This window comes from Oenanthe melanoleuca, chromosome 1, assembly GCF_029582105.1.
Source record: "Oenanthe melanoleuca isolate GR-GAL-2019-014 chromosome 1, OMel1.0, whole genome shotgun sequence".
Taxonomy (NCBI): domain Eukaryota; kingdom Metazoa; phylum Chordata; class Aves; order Passeriformes; family Muscicapidae; genus Oenanthe; species Oenanthe melanoleuca.
Genome location: NC_079333.1, coordinates 4,817,277 through 4,833,399, shown reverse-complemented (window position 1 = coordinate 4,833,399; position 16,123 = coordinate 4,817,277). Strand labels below are relative to the sequence as shown.

Here is a 16,123-nt window from a genome sequence, read left to right as displayed (position 1 = left end):
ATCTCTTTAGCAAAATTGTTAATGCCAGAAACCCATCCTTTGGGATTTCTCTGGGGACAAAAAGTCACAAGAGGCCAGTCCTAATTACTCTGATTGCAGTCATAAGACAAGTCAGTAACTTGTAATCGATGGTGTTACCAGTGGACTAGAACTCTAATGTCATCACTGTCAGCTGCCTGGTTTTTGTTTCATTGTTGGTCAGTCACTCTGTAGTGACAGTGTGATGGGTTTACCCCTTTCTCTTTCAAGCTGTCAGTTTAAAATTCACTGTCACTGAATTAAGGTCAAAAACTCTGCACTTAGTGGTGACTGTTTGCTAATTAATATTTAGATTTGGGCAGCTAAAATCATCTTTCAAGTGAACAAATATTTGCATTGTAAAAAGCAATGTGTAGATGTAGTAGGTGGCTGTCTTGTAAGTTCCTTGAGCAGCTCTGTTCCCTCACTGTGGCTTTTCAAAAACACAGCTGGAACACATTGATTATGTGGTGCAAAGCAAATTTACATCATTGTCTGTGCTGTGCCATTATGTTACATAAGCAACTGACAGTATTCTGTAGGTCCTGAGCATCTCGGTAGCAGCACATTCTGTTTAAAATACATATTCAGCTCTTTGTTAAACAAAAATCAAGTGTCACTGTCAGGTAATAGCTCATCTGTGCTTGTGTATCCTTTACTGAGGATACATTTTCTCCTTTCTAACCATGGTAATCCCTCTTGTCATGTTTCTTATGACCTTAACCTTACATAAAACATCCAGTTCCTCACTCAGTATTTATCAAGTCCTAAATTCTGTTTCCCCTGCCCTTATTGTGCTAAGAGGTAGATCAGACAGCTGATGATGTTGAATTTCAGTGGTACATAGTTGGTGGTGGCATACCAGTCCATCCATCTGTTGTTCCCCCTGGTTTTAGGGACTAAGTATATTGAAGTGTATCTTTAATTAGTCAAGTTCTTAAGTTATTATAGCGGAAATTGATAGTTGTAGCCCTGAGGTACCAAAAAAATAACACACAGTAGAATCACAGTAAAATCACGGGATTTGACTAACAGTAGATATATTTTTGTCATGATTTTGTCCCTTAAAAATAGATACATTTTTCATTTGAAATGCAAAAAATCCCTGAAATTTATACCTTCTAGTTAAAATATTTAGATGCAGGCATGTATCTCAATTTCCTCAGCGATTTAATAAATTGTAAAAATAGTGAACTGTAAAGGAATTTATTCGTAGGTTGACAGCACATTGTGCGTATTGGTTTTATCAGTTGCAACTGTTCTTTGATGTTGTCACCTTTTCATAGTAGCAGGGTCTTCCTTTATTCAGTGTAGTATTTATTCTATTTGTTAAAATTGAGCAGTGTTCAGTATCTTACCTAAACTTTAATTCCAATTACTTTTTCCAAAAGATTCCTACTTTACTTGACCCAGGAGAGAGTTATCTAGGCTTGTTATGTCTTCAGGTGTGGTCTGCTTAAGTCTGCCAGAAAGCTTCCTTCTTGTTAGGCAGCTGACATAGGGTGGTTTGGAGAGGAAGGAGGGTGATCAAGAAGCCAAATTTGTGGGTTTGATTAGTATTCAGTTATTTAATTTGATCTCATTAATGCTCAGTATTTTTATATGGCTCTGCAATTCTTGGTTACCAGAAGAGATGTATCCAAACTCTGCATTCTGAAAAGGGCAGTAAATTAGTCCTGCACACAGAACTGGAATGACCTAGATCATTGCCAACTCTTTCAGCAGAGGAGAATTACACTTCTCCCTCTTACCCTTCCATCACCACTTACACTTCAGGGAAATGCAGGGGGATTTTGGGCTGAAAGTGCCAAAATCTGAAGGTGTCTATGCAAGGGTGAAACAAAAGCTCGCATCTCAATTGGTTTTTAACCTTTCATCATTGCAAGAGCCTTGTTTTACCTCATTTCATGTTTTAGTGTTTTGGAATGACAAACCAAATGTACCCTTTTGTCTCTCCAGGTCTCCTGCAAGCGCAGAATCTCTTAACGCAACTACCTCAGCAAAGCCAAGCCAACCTCCTGCAGTCTCAGCCAAGCATCACCCTTGCCTCGCAGGTCAGCCTTTTTCCTACACTTCATGACTTGCTTTGAGGGGATTTAAACTATGGCAAGTGAGCAGACCCTTTGTATTAGTTACCTGAATAGATGTTGTAGCTATCATAGTGAATTTGTCTTCCTAGATAGTTCAGGTTTGTAGCTCCCACCCCAATGTGCTTCCTTCCAGGCTTTAATGTTCCAAAGTGGGTTTTTAGCTGGAAATTTTCATGATTGATACCTTGAGTTAATGGCACTAGAGCATTGTTTGATTTCCTGTAAGGTTTTCTTGGAAATTCAAAGGAGCGAGGTGTGAGCTCCTTCAAAAGCACCAAAACCAGATTACTAACAAGTGTCTTTCTGAAGATTGCAGTTGTAATCTGTCTTCATTTTAGTGTAGTTATTTTGCAATCACTGCTAAGTCATTGCCAGTCTTGCCTGTTACTGTCTGTGAAACTGAGGCGATTATTAGAAATGAAATATTCGAATATTCTGATAGATGTAGATTAAAATATTAGAGCTCTGTGATTAAGTTTTCAGACTATAAGAAAAGCAATTTTAAGGTTGCAGTGCCTGTAAATTTAGTTGTGCTTGGCTCTGGTTTTACTGTACAGTTTAGTTTCATGGCTGCATGCTGTTTCTCAAATACCATGTAATATCACACAGTATCTTCCTGCCACCTCGGTTACATATAAGAATTTTCTAGTCTGCAATAAGGTGCCTGAGTCTATCAGAGCCTTAGAAAACTACATTTTCTATTATACCACCTCTAGTATTTTTCATGCACCATGTGGAAAATGGAATTTGTCTCACCTCTAGTTCATACCTCAGCTAGCAGCATGATTCCTCACTAAAGATTATTCTTGGATTAAAAAAAAAAATTAAAACTACTAAGAAAGAATAAATTATGTAAAGTGGGTGAAATCAGTGAAGACATATTGCGGTAATTACCCACTATGAATAATGTAAATTAAAAATATTAAAAAACCTGTAAGTGTAACACATGTATTTGCAATCCTAGAAAGACCATATATGATTACATTATTTCTAAAGTAATGGAATTATAGATCTTGACCTCCCTCTACCATCTGCTGTGCACTGCAAAACACTGCACTAACCCAGGAGGAAAACAACATAAGGAGTTATGTAAAGACTGGGTTATATGTAGGCCATTTCTTTTAGAAGAGCCTTTTCTGAACCTTTGCATAGACTTTGCATAGTACTCTAATGCTGCCTGGACTTGAGGCTGTTCTTATTTGCCCTGAAGGAGTCCAGAGTTTCAGAACTGGATGTAGGACACAGGGGCATGAAATCACCTTTACTGAAGTGCCATAGCTAGACTGACTAGAATTTAACTGGAGTAAATGATTTGTCTCTGCATCTCAGCTGATCATGGAGGTAGAGCTATGCACTCAAAACACGTTTACAGTGTTCTTGTTGCACATAAAGCCTGAACTGTGCAATACCAGATCTAAATATATTTTGTTCACCTGTTAACATTTCCAAGATACTAGTTTTCTTTCAGATATTTATTGTAGTTCGCAAAATGCTTCAGTATGCCAATATTCAGGAATAGTGAACCTTGCATGGACTTCCTAGAAGATTGCCCTTTATATAGAAGGAAAGTGTGAATGAATGAATGAATCATTTTCTGCAGATTGCCTTTGCTTAATTTCTTATATCACCAGTATGTTCATTTTATTGTTGCAACTATTGATGGAAGGGTTAGAGGTAAATCCAATTTATTCTTCCTGAGGAGTTGAGTCAGTCACAAGAAGTGGCATTGGAGGAAACTTGCCATGTTTGCTGCATCTGTACATGCTCACTCTTCCAGGATTGAATAAGAGATTTGAATCTTTTGGGCTGATGACAATCTGCCACCTCACAAGACCAGTAGATTAAATTTTAAATTTTTTTTAGAAGGGATGAATGCCAAGGTTTTTATAAGCGATAGAAGTGTATCAAGTATGGTGTGTTCAGCCTTTCCTTGAGCAGCTTCTGCAGCAAGTGAGAGTTAGTTACCATTGAGCATCTCTTACTTTTCTTTAACTGGTTATGACAGAACCTTTAAAAGCCTGTCATATTACTGTAGTTTTCTGGATTGCGTTTGCTTGTTCTGGAGGAAAATGTTAATAAATTGGAGGAACTTCCAGATTGCAGGAAATGTCCAATTCACTGACCTCTCTCCCAAGAACATCACGTACCTTTTAGGAGTTTAATTTCTGTTGACTGTCCTCTCGAGTCTGATTTTGATCTTTCCCTTGCTGTCTCAATAGCCAGCAACCCCAACACGCACAATAGCAGCGACCCCCATTCAGCCACTTCCACAGAGCCAGTCAACACCAAAGCGAATCGACACTCCCAGCTTGGAGGAGCCCAGTGACCTTGAGGAGCTTGAGCAGTTTGCCAAGACTTTCAAACAAAGACGGATCAAACTTGGATTCACTCAGGTGAGACTGCGTGCCTTAGTGCCTGCCAGTGTGGAACCTGAGGTCTCATCTTTCAAGTCTGGAGGGAGACTACAATTCCATCATTTCCTAGGAGAACCTGCTTAAATAGGGTTATGCTCTGGCCTTTATGTGGGGGATTTCTAAGAAATAGCAGAAAAAGCCATACATCCATCTTACTTCCCTGTTGGTTTTAAAGCATAGCCATTTTCCCAGCAGGGGAAAACGTGCATTTACCAGCTCCAGATGTCGTTGCATGTGCACTATTCATTCTATGGGATGTGACATGAATGGGACAAAGCACTTTAAAGCTGCCTTCAGAAGTACAAAGTTCCAAAAATCATACAGTACAATTAACTGCTCTGTGTGTTTAAAAAGTGTATCACATCTGTGCAGTTGCTTTGGATGTCAAAGGGTTTTTATCTCTCGAGCGTATTTTCCTATTAAACATCAATGATTTCTGTATTTAATGCTTTTACTAAGGTTCCTAAACAAAACCTGAAAGGACTGTCACCTTTGAAGTTTTCTCCTTACAAGGGTGAACTGGAGTTGTGGTTTGTTTTGGTTTGTTTAAAAGCTCAGAAATACCCATAGAGCAGAAGAAAAGTAATCTTGAACATAGTGAAGGTGGTTGAATGAAGACCACAATTAAAAGTACAAAGTGCATTTATATGTACCATTATTCTGTTGAAAGGAACTTGTTTCCAAGAGTCCTTTCATATTAATATCAATTTTTTTTCCCCCTGCAAAATTAAAATTAAAATATCTCCCCAGTATCTCCCAATTAATTTTGGCAGGAGTCTGTGGTTAAGAATGAGCATGTTTTTAGTAGAAGAAACAGCATGCAAAAATCAAAGTATTTAAGAGTCTGAGCTCCAGAGCAGTCAGTCCAACATATGTGATAGAATAAAATAAGTAAATCTACTCTAGCTGAAAGTATGTGCTGAAGTCAGATTTATTTTTCTGGCAAAGTCCTAAATTGAAAAATCAAAGTTCATAATGAAAGTTCCTGGCAGCATCTTAATTATAAGTCAAGAACAGAATGTTCTTAGTCAAATGAAATGCATTTTGCTGGTATGTATGCCTCCTTCCCTCCCTTCTTTCCACTAGAGGGAGGCACAGAAATACAAGTGATGGACACACACAAAAGCTCGAATAGAGCAGCACAGAATAGGGTAAAATACAATAGCTTCCCTATAGCCTGACAGAGGGGTTTGTGTAGATCTCTCATTATTATGTTTAATCTGCCCTGCTGTGAGATGATTATAAAGGCTCAACTAGACTTTTTAAGTTATGTGTTAACCTTTCTTTATTGACCCTGTTATGAATTTTCATGGTGAGGAAAAATGAACACAATTGCTCAAGCTTACATTTCAGTATTTGCTTTTCAGATTAAAAAAGGGGAATCTTGAGAATGTGGTAAAATTCCATTTGGTCATTCCTATCCTTACTTTGAGTTTGTATGTGTGTAATTAGGCTGCTCTAATAACTTCAACCTAATTGCATAATTGGATGATAATTAGAGATCCTGATTACTTTGGTTTCCTATAGTTGGATAAATAGACTGCCTTTCAGAGGATAAAAGAAATTTATTTCCAGCAGTACTGCAAGCTTTTTCACTCATGCCACCCCTGCCTTTCAAAAATAATTGTAAGATTTAGTTTGCATTGCAAACTAATCACTTACTGCATTCTGTTGTGGGAACAATAAAACAGGTTTTGAATTTCAGCAGTTCTGCCTCTTCTCCCACCCTGAAATGTGGGTGATGCATTTAAATCCCTTTGTTTGTTTTCCTTAAAAATACCTCCATGTTTGACATACAGGGACACAATGAGCAAACTGCACCTTGGCATCATTGCAGCCTGGGACTAATTGCTCAGTACAGATTCAAGCAACATGAGGGAACATTTCAGACAATTTTTTTATTCTGTGAAAGGTATTGCCTCTGCTAGACCATCTGAGCTTTTTAACAGACCAGTACACACAACAATGATGTACCTTATAATCAGTTTCAGTTCATTACCAGAGCTTCAGTCAACCTATAGAATAGATCAGATGTATATATAGTGCCTTTATACTCTGTTCCATCCTGTCCATGGCCATCCCAATAGATAAAATTCTCATCCCAATATGTAAATTCCCTTGCCTACAGCTGAAATGCTGCCACCTTTTGGCATTGACAAAGAAATGGTTAACTATTCATTTTAAATCAGATGGCAAATGTTTGTAAGAACAACATAAATCCAGAATTAAATTTAGTTGGGGGACTGGAGCAAATTTCATAACTCTTTCCTGCCGAGACATAAATCAACTTATCTCCAAAATGGTTTACATAGCCAGGTTTTCTTCTTCATAAACCCAGAAGAGCATCCACGTTACTCCTGTTGGAATGATTTATGAGTTTTAAAATGCACAGAATCCTGGCATATCAGTAGAGGCATAAATGTGAGTTCCCACGTGTTTCCTCTGATTGAAGGGCACACAAACCAATTGTTCTGCTCCTCTTCTAGGAAGGAAATTGTTTTCTTTGCTCAACCTGCACAATTTACTAAGCTTCCCAAAGGTTGTTTTCTTCCTGGCTTGTGTGTGGCCAGTCTGCATGCTGTCAGTGTACTCATACCCAGCTGTGGTTGTGGAGCTGACCTCAGAGAAAAGCCAGCTTTATGCCCAGTCCAACTAACCCATTTGCAATTAAACTCCACTAACTGTGCTCCAGCTTTTCAGCCTCTTCTTTCAGACTTCTCATACTTTGTTTTGTGCTAAAAAAAATTAAAAAGCTAAACAAAGCTACTTTAGACCAAATAGTATACTTGAAATATAAGTGAATTTTTTGTCAAAGGGCAGGACCTTCCAGCTTTAAGACAAAGCATGAAAATGTTATGGTGTTTTTAAAGGCTACAATCTAGAATGGATTGATTTTTTTTTTTTTAAACACCACTTTCCAAGTGTATACTATATCACTATGTATTATATACATAAATATTAGGATAGTCAGAGTGTCTGCTAGCAGAATAGCTAGCTAAAACTGAGTTTAAAAAGCCATAACAGATGTAAAGAGACAATCATCTGCCTGTAAATCTGCTGGATAGCTTTCTGGCAGATGGGTAATGATAGTCAAGGCTGCAGTTAATCATTATTTGAAATGGTTCAACTTCTTGTCTGCTTTGAAATTTGTGTCTGTTGGGGAGAAATTTGATTTGGACTGCAGAAGATACTAACAGTTCAGATAAGAATATTTCTGCATCTATTTAAATGTGATGTATGTTTGCAGACATCTTTTCTAGAGTATTTTCTACAAATTTGAGAACGTGAATTCATTGCATTTCTGCTTATTTGAACTTTCCTTCTTTGGTGTGAAATATGCAGAAAAGCCTAAATCCACTCCTAAAGAGAGCTTGTCATTCACTTATTTTAAAGAACTAAGAAAAAATTATGAATTACTATTCAATGGAATGTGCTGCTCAGTGATAATGCTAAGAAGACAAAGCATCAGGGATTTCGTGCAAAGAGTTACACAGTTAAACTGACTGAGGTTTGACATTTCTTCATGATTATTGCTTTAGCATGAATCTTGGTAGCACTGAGAAAGCCTCTGTGAAACTGAAGTCCCACACAGCAGTGGAGTCACTAAGAGAACACCAGAATGTGACAGGATTCCTTGCTTTGGAAGTGCCTGTGTCAGTGAATCCCTTTTTTCTCTTTCTTTGTCCAGGGTGATGTTGGGCTCGCTATGGGCAAACTCTATGGAAATGACTTCAGCCAAACTACCATCTCTCGCTTTGAAGCCTTGAACCTCAGCTTTAAGAACATGTGCAAGTTAAAGCCACTTCTGGAAAAGTGGCTCAATGATGCAGGTGAATGAGTCTGTGTATTTCTTCACCAGCCTACCAAAATCAGTAGGATTCTGAAAAGCTGCTTCGTTTGTGCCCTTATGGTTTTATGAAGCTACCAGCCTTTGTAGCTGCCCATGGGACAAATGAGGATGTAGAAATAAGGGTCCATAGTTCCCTTTCCATGTGCCTATATGCATCCAAAATAGTTCCAGTATGAACTTCCCGAAATGTGTTCTCTAGACAGCTGAACAATTGCATGGGATGAGGCACAATATGTGTCATGGTTTTCCTCCTTTGTGTATGTTAATGCATATAACTTCTAATCCTCTTCTAGCTTTCTTTTTCAGATGTGTAGTAGAGAGAGGGTTGCATGATTTGTTGTTTCAGTAGGCAGAGCTTATTGCATCCATCTCCTTCCACACCCCTGTGTGCATTCCTTTTATCTGTCTCCTAGGGTTCACATAAATAATCCTTTTCTCTGTAGGAAGAATTTTTTGTGGGCTAGGTTTTGCTTTTTCCCTGCCATATTATTTTTTTTTTCTGGGATACAAGTTATTCACTATGCCAATGTTGGTAGTGTTCTGTTGTTTTTTTTTTTAATCTTCCACCAGCAAAAGGAGCTTTTGAGGTGGTGTTAGGTTTTAAGATAGAAAGTATTTGAGAGTGCTGTGAGCCAGTTTTTTCTTCCAAGTATGCAATTGAGCATAGGATAAAACTGATGGATATGTTAAACAGATGGCCGGGATGGTGTGTGCCTTCCTATTTCTACCAAAATGGAGAGAGCTTTTTGCTGGCACCTACAGCATTCTCTGAAATAGTGAAAGTAATTTCATGTGGTGTTGAAAATTTGTCCTGCACTGAGAAAAGGAAGTGTCATTCTCTTGTGCTGACAGGAGTTATCATTAGGTGTTGTAGGTCTGTGATAGAAGACATAAATACCTCTGAGTGCTCAAGTCCACAGGACAGTGGTCCCCAAACTTTCCAGCAACATTGGATGGATCCAGTGCTTCTGCAAGGAGTGTTATAGGAGTTTTTTTCCTGCTAGCCTAAAGAAATACTTGCCTCTGTAAAGTTAAGGACTGTGAACAGTGTTTGGGTTCTTCACATCCTGCAAGTGGGAAAGTCTTTGGCTTTGACTCAGTTTCCTGAAAATCTTTAGAAGAAAGATTCAGGCTACTTTTAGGTAAAAGTAGGCAGGAGAAGCAGACTGATTATTCCAGAATTTATTGCCATGGAACTCAGCTGGTTCTCAGTGGAGTTTTCAGGTTGAGAAAGGGTTTCTACATCTTTACAGGTGCCATTAGTATTTTAAAAATCTAAAAAATACTTGCCCATTTAAGTCTATTAAATAATGATGGGCATTGTGGACTTTGACACCTGCTTATCACCCACAAACCCCAAAGCAATGAGGGAACTCCAACCACAATTAATCATTTTGTTTATATTCCCTGCTGAAACTTTCCTTTTGGTTAGACTGCTCTTCCTGCTGCAAAGTAAGGTTAAATGTTCTCTCTTTGCTCCTCTGTGAAGCCAGAAAGGCAGGAGTAGGGGTTAAGAGCCTTGGTGAAGTTAAGGAGGGGGAGCTGCTCGCTGTGTAGAGTGGTTGGTAGCACTGAGTATCTGCTAAGATGTCCAGAGAGAAGAGACTGAATGAGCACTGGAAGCCAGTTATGAACTTCTCTTCCTCTAGTGTTTTGTAGAGTGGGTAAAAGAAATTTCAGGCTGCTCAGAGTTTTTCATAACTGCCTGTGACTTTCAGCTACGGCTCATGGATATTAAGTACTCCTTTTTCCTTTAAACTGGGGCTTGCAGTGAGTGAGTGGAGAGTAGAATGAGATGTGGGAGACAAACTTTGTATAGGTATTTCTAAAGGGATACTGTGGTAGCATACAGGAGCAGGGGACATCCTCTGGGCTTACTGGTAGCTTTTTAGTTTTAGGTATATGTTGAAATTTGTAAATACAGTGATCAGTGCATATGACCTTCATAAATCTCTATGTATTTGGAATAGATACAGAGCAAGTCTTAACATACCTTGCACAGGTGAAGACCAATTGCATTAGACTGCACTGCATTCAGATGAAATCTGATCTGTATTACTTTCTTCTTTTTCAGAAAACCTCTCATCTGACTCAACTCTCTCCAGCCCAAGTGCCCTGAATTCTCCAGGGCAAGGGATCGAAGGCTTGAACCGTAGGAGGAAGAAACGCACCAGCATAGAGACCAACATACGTGTGGCCTTAGAGAAGAGTTTCCTGGAGGTCAGTGGTCCTGGTGCTGTGCTCAGCCTGTGAAAGGATGGAGAAACTTCACCTAACAGTTACATGTGTTAGAGTGAACTCATTACTGTGCTATTTTGGAAAATGCTAGTGCTAAACAAAGGGAATACAAAAGCCATGCCAAGAAACATGAATCAACATCTGCTCCACTTTAAAAACAAGCACAAACCCCCTCAGAAAAACTCACTGGTTCTTGCAGTTCACTGACTTTGGGATTTTGCATTCTAGTATACTCAGACATATGCTTAAACACTACCCTTCATGAGGGTGGCTAAATGGGGCAATAATCTAAGCACACATAATTTGAGGTTTTGAGCTGGAGGGCAGAAGCATCTACTGTGGTTTGTCTCTACTGTACTACTGACCGGATTCTGCATCTAAATCACAAATTCAGATTTCTGCCTATTGGAGAAGCTGTTACGATGCAAATCTTCAGGAGGTACTTTCAGAACGTTTCAAATAGCATTTTCTTTTGTCAGAACCAAAAGCCTACCTCGGATGAGATCGCCATGATAGCTGACCAGCTAAACATGGAGAAGGAGGTGATCCGCGTTTGGTTCTGTAACCGGCGCCAGAAGGAGAAAAGGATCAACCCACCCAGCAGTGGTGGAACCAGCAGCTCGCCCATCAAAGCAATTTTCCCCTGTCCAACCTCACTGGTAAGAGTCAAGAGCTGTGTTGGCAAAGATCACTGGCAGAGGGAGTTCTGCTGTGCTCACTGTGGATGCTACAGATGCTGCACCTTCTTTGCACGGCAGACTTGTTCTCACATATTTATATTTTACTGTCATTTTGGGTGTTCCATCTCGATACTGTCTGAGAGGGATAATGCTTACAAATTAGGCACTAGTCAGGCCTTCAGAGAGGGTGTTTTGTTTAGTCAGCTCATGAACAAATATTCTGACTACCAAATTTGCACTTGGGGTTATCACTTTGAACTTACTTCAGATAATACCTCCAGTTTATATCTGGAATTTCCTCATTTTACCCAATTTTTTTAAATGAAATGATAGTAATTTTTGTAAAGTGCTTAATAGCTCTTCCCCTCCCCTCTTTATTTTAGCAGCTCTGGTCAGTAAATGAGCAGCAGTAAATTATATCATGCACTGGAACAGGTTACCCAGAGAGACTGTGGAGTCTCCCTTACTGGAGATATTCAAGAACCACCTGGACTCAATTCTATGCCATGTGTTCTAGGAGTGACCCTGCAGGGAGGTTGGACCAAAGGACCCATTGTGATCCCTTCCAATCTTACCCATCCTTTAGTTCTGTATCATTTGGAGACTTAGGTCACACAAATCCAACAATTCCAGTGTTGTTACTTATAGTCAGAAATAATTTATATAAAAGAAAGACATGGAACAAAAGAGCAGTTTAGCTAATACTCATGTAATTATTTTCCCACACTTGTATTTACCTCAGGTAAACACAAGCTTCATGAAAATAAGAGTAACAAAATACATGCATCAAGGTTCCTTCAGCACCTTTGATACCAATGTCCATGGAGGTCTGTTTTTATAGATAGAAACAGTAGCTATTAGATTTCATAGTAGCTATGCTAATAGGAATGTGGTGGAATTTATGTAGCCTGTAGCTGTCCTTTTGTAGTATTTATTCCACCCTCATCACTGTAGTAGCTAATATCTTCCAGTATTTCATTAAACCATTAATTTTGGTGATGTGTTATTCTCTTCCCTCATCCCTGTCTCAGGGTGTGTGCATGCAACCTTTTGTTTCAGGGGAGGGGCTGTGTTAAGTGTACTTAGTCTTTTTTATTATTGTTTGTTGGTTTGTTTGGGGTTTTTTTGCCCAGTTGCAAAGCAAGGTTGCATGCCTTGCTATCAAAGCAGAATATAGTGAGATTTATGAGAGTGGGTTTTAGTTACTGTGCAAGTTCCCTCAGACTGCAACTTAAAGGAGTTTTCCTACAGAAATTTTCTCTGTTGCTGTAATCTGCCATTGTATGTAAGAAATTGAGGTGTTAACCACAGTCTCCCTTTCATCAGTGAAGTTTCACTAGTGTTTTCACTCATTCTAAGCTTCTCTTGAGACTGTGCTGCTACTCAAATGGATGTTCCAGCCCTGCTGCCCCCAGCCTTCACTGACTGTGTGCTTTGTTGATTCCTTGTGTCAGCTCTGGAGATTGTGTCCATAGGATGCTTGGGCTTAATTTAGTAGTTTGAGTGCAAATTAGCCATGTGAGGAGCAATGATGAATTTTCAGTATGGGTAGATAACCAGTGTGACTTGCAGCCTGGCTGCACGAGGGCGAGGGCTCTGCAGCAGGATTGGAGGGGAAGGCTCCTTTTGGGGGCAGCCTCCTTCTGCATTGGCTGGAGTCACTCACTGTAACCATGGGGGTGAGCTGTATTAATTGCAGGTCATTCTCTGCCCTGAAATAGGGATGGTGACCTTGGCCTTAAGTGGTTGCTGGACAGATGACAGATGCAGTGGCTGGGTTGCATTAGTGGGAGGTGTACTATGTATCCAGCTCCTCTTAATTTCAGACACTGCTTGAGATGGGCAGAAAGCTTTCTGATCTGTCCCAGTTGCCCCAGTCTTGTTTAAAATGCATGAAGCATTTGACTCCCTCTAAGAGGATGTGTAGCATGAGAGATATTTCTCTGATAATAGACTTAAGGTAAGAGAGTGGAAAGGAGGAATTTTTAGCCTATTTCCTTGGCTATGTTCTCTTGGGCAATTCTAAAGGATTCATTTCTCTCATTGCTGTCTAACAGCCTTCAAATATTACTGTTGGACACCATTTCTTTTCCATAAAATGTCCTTTCCTTATATTTCATTTTTCCTCATAAGCTAGTTTCTCCAGCCTTAAATCTTTGGTGTTTATCTGTAATGTCTTCCGTTTATTGTAGCTTTCTTGTAATAAGCCATCCACAATTGAAAACTCCATTTGTATGTTTTAAAATTCAGAGATCCTTCCTCTGGCACAAGGAAACTTATCAAAGTAAGGCTTATAGTTTGGTTGAATAAAAGTGAAATGTTATTCTGCTTCTCCATATAAACACATTACCCTAAATACCTTTGTTAATGCTGGGACATTTACATAATCTAATCAGAGAAAGAGAGTTGGAGCTGAAAGAGATGCTTAAACAACAGAAAAATAAAAAATAATATATTTTGTAACTTTTTCTATAAGAGTATCTCTGTTAAAACAAGGTGCTGTCTCTGTGGGGTGGCAGAGAGAGGGCTAACTTGCAGTCTTGAGACAATATGGATGGGGTGTATCTCCTTTCAAATACTGAATGATTAGGAATAAAGATATTGCTGGTAATTAGAGAAGGTGCTATGGTTGTTTCATTGATTGTAAAGTAACCAAATTGCAAAAAAAATAAATTAGTTTGTAGGCAGTGTTTTTCCTGATAACCTCCTCAGCTGAGGGTGGAAGGAAAAAAATCCAGGGCTAATGTGTAACTCTGTCTTTGAGCAGCTGAGCAGTTTTATTCCTTTTTGACCTCCAGGTGGCAACCACGCCAAGCCTTGTGACTAGCAGTGCAGCTACAACCCTGACTGTCAATCCCGTGCTCCCTCTGGCCAGTCCTGCTGTCACCAGTCTGTCAGTCACAGGTAAGGGCTAATCTCTGCTGCCACCACGTCAACCCCTACCATTTGTCCCTTTTGAATTCTTAAGAGTCACTGACTATTGGTCACTGGTATCCCAGGACATTCTTGTCATTGTTCCTTGTTGCTGCACTAGGAAACTTCAGTTTTTGTGGGTTTTCCCAGGAATAAAATCACAGGTGATGCTGAAACAAAATACACTGTATTTCTTTGCTGGCTTCTAGAGCTCCTCAGCCTTACATTGGGAAGCGTCATTTCATTTTTTCATTTGAACTCTTGGTGCTTCTTGGTACTACAGAAATGTGTGTTTGTGCCCCTTCCAGGTGGACATGGAGTTGAGATCAGGTGGGCAGGGGTTTCTGTTGTCTGCTGTCTGTGTTTTGTAGTGATCTGACCAGAACCAATCTTCCAGGCACTACAGAAACCACCTCCAACAACACAGCGACAGTGATTTCAACAGCACCTCCGGCTTCTTCAGCAGTGACATCACCCTCCCTGAGTCCTTCCCCTTCTGCCTCAGCCTCCACTTCAGAGGCATCCAGTGCCAGTGAGACCAGCACAACACAGACAACCTCCACTCCCTTGTCCTCCCCTCTCGGGACCAGCCAGGTGATGGTAACGGCATCAGGGTTGCAAACAGCGGCAGCGGCCGCGTTACAAGGAGCTGCACAGTTGCCTGCAAATGCAAGTCTTGCTGCCATGGCTGCTGCAGCAGGACTAAACCCAGGCTTGATGGCATCCTCACAGTTTGCAGCTGGGTAAGGATCAATTTTGCACACCTTTCTAGGTGAGGTGGCAGAAGAGTGAAGGAGAATTCTTGGGATAAATTGCTTTTACGTGTCGCTGTCATTTATCTCAGATTCTGAAGGTTTACTCATAGATGGCAATTGATCATTCCCCATCACAGTACACAAATACTGTGTTCATTTTAAAGGTGAAAAAGCTGTTTTGCAGTGATGTTTTTGTTTGATAAATCATTTGTCCCACTGCAGAGCTTGACTTAAAAACTGTAAGTTACCACTGAGTCATAGAATCTGTCGTATTAATTGTAAAATGGAGAAATAGCCTAGACCTACTTTGCACCTCTGTACTCATTTTTCCATCATGAGCAAGAAGTTCTCAAAGATGCAAGATGATGTATTGTTGAAGTTGTAGTTTTAGAAATGTTGCTCAGACAGATGTTTCTTTAATTCTTCTTGATTTACATATTTCTTACCTGCATTTGGGAGAGGATGATCGTTCTCTAACAATCAACAGTTTTCCCAAAATACTTTGCAAGAATACTTTACACCAACAATCAATGAAAGTCATGTATTTACAGTGCTTTGTACTTCAGACATGTCATGAACTTCTCATGGAGTTAAAAGTAAAATAATCTAAAAACAGCCCTTAATCTCTGGTCTTTCCTCCCTCCTTGCCCACCCCCCCCTTCCCCCTTTTTAAAAGTATGATGGTGTGCTTTTAAACAGTGACAACCTTTTCTTAAAACACTCTTTCTCTTTTCCACTTCTTCTTGCTTGCTGCAGAGGTGCCTTACTCAGTCTCAATCCAGGGACATTAGGTGGTGCTCTCAGCCCGGCCCTGATGAGCAACAGTACACTGGCAACTATTCAAGGTCAGTAGTGCTCCTTTTAATGCATCTGTGTCACACAACTTCGGTTTATGCGCTCTGGCTTTGTCTACCAGAGAACACTGACTCCTCAGCACTGGGCATAAATTGTGTAGGAGTCAAGGTTTTCCAAAATCAAATGTGCAAATACATTTTGTGGATCACAGAGATGAGGGCAGGTACAATTTCAGGTAGGGGATCAGAACTGTGCATGATCTTACAGTGATTGAAAGGAGATACTGAATATAATCTGGAATTTATTTTGTTGTCCTTGCCTCATTGGCCTGTATCTGTAGCAGGTGAGACATTTGCTTTTTATAGCTCTG

The 16,123-nt window shown here is 39.8% G+C and overlaps 1 protein-coding gene across 7 annotated transcripts in view; it reads left to right on the top strand.

The window, feature by feature from the left end:
• Window positions 1–16,123, top strand: part of POU2F1 (POU class 2 homeobox 1) — a 107,255-nt gene that overhangs the window by 83,575 nt on the left and 7,557 nt on the right. For all 7 annotated transcript variants that reach the window (XM_056487351.1, XM_056487341.1, XM_056487377.1 and 4 more), the window contains 8 exons: window positions 1,978–2,072; window positions 4,328–4,501; window positions 8,211–8,352; window positions 10,447–10,592; window positions 11,090–11,269; window positions 14,089–14,194; window positions 14,601–14,946; window positions 15,715–15,803. In XM_056487351.1, coding sequence (XP_056343326.1) covers window positions 1,978–2,072; window positions 4,328–4,501; window positions 8,211–8,352; window positions 10,447–10,592; window positions 11,090–11,269; window positions 14,089–14,194; window positions 14,601–14,946; window positions 15,715–15,803 — 1,278 coding nt within the window. The remainder of the gene's footprint in view (window positions 1–1,977; window positions 2,073–4,327; window positions 4,502–8,210; window positions 8,353–10,446; window positions 10,593–11,089; window positions 11,270–14,088; window positions 14,195–14,600; window positions 14,947–15,714; window positions 15,804–16,123) is intronic.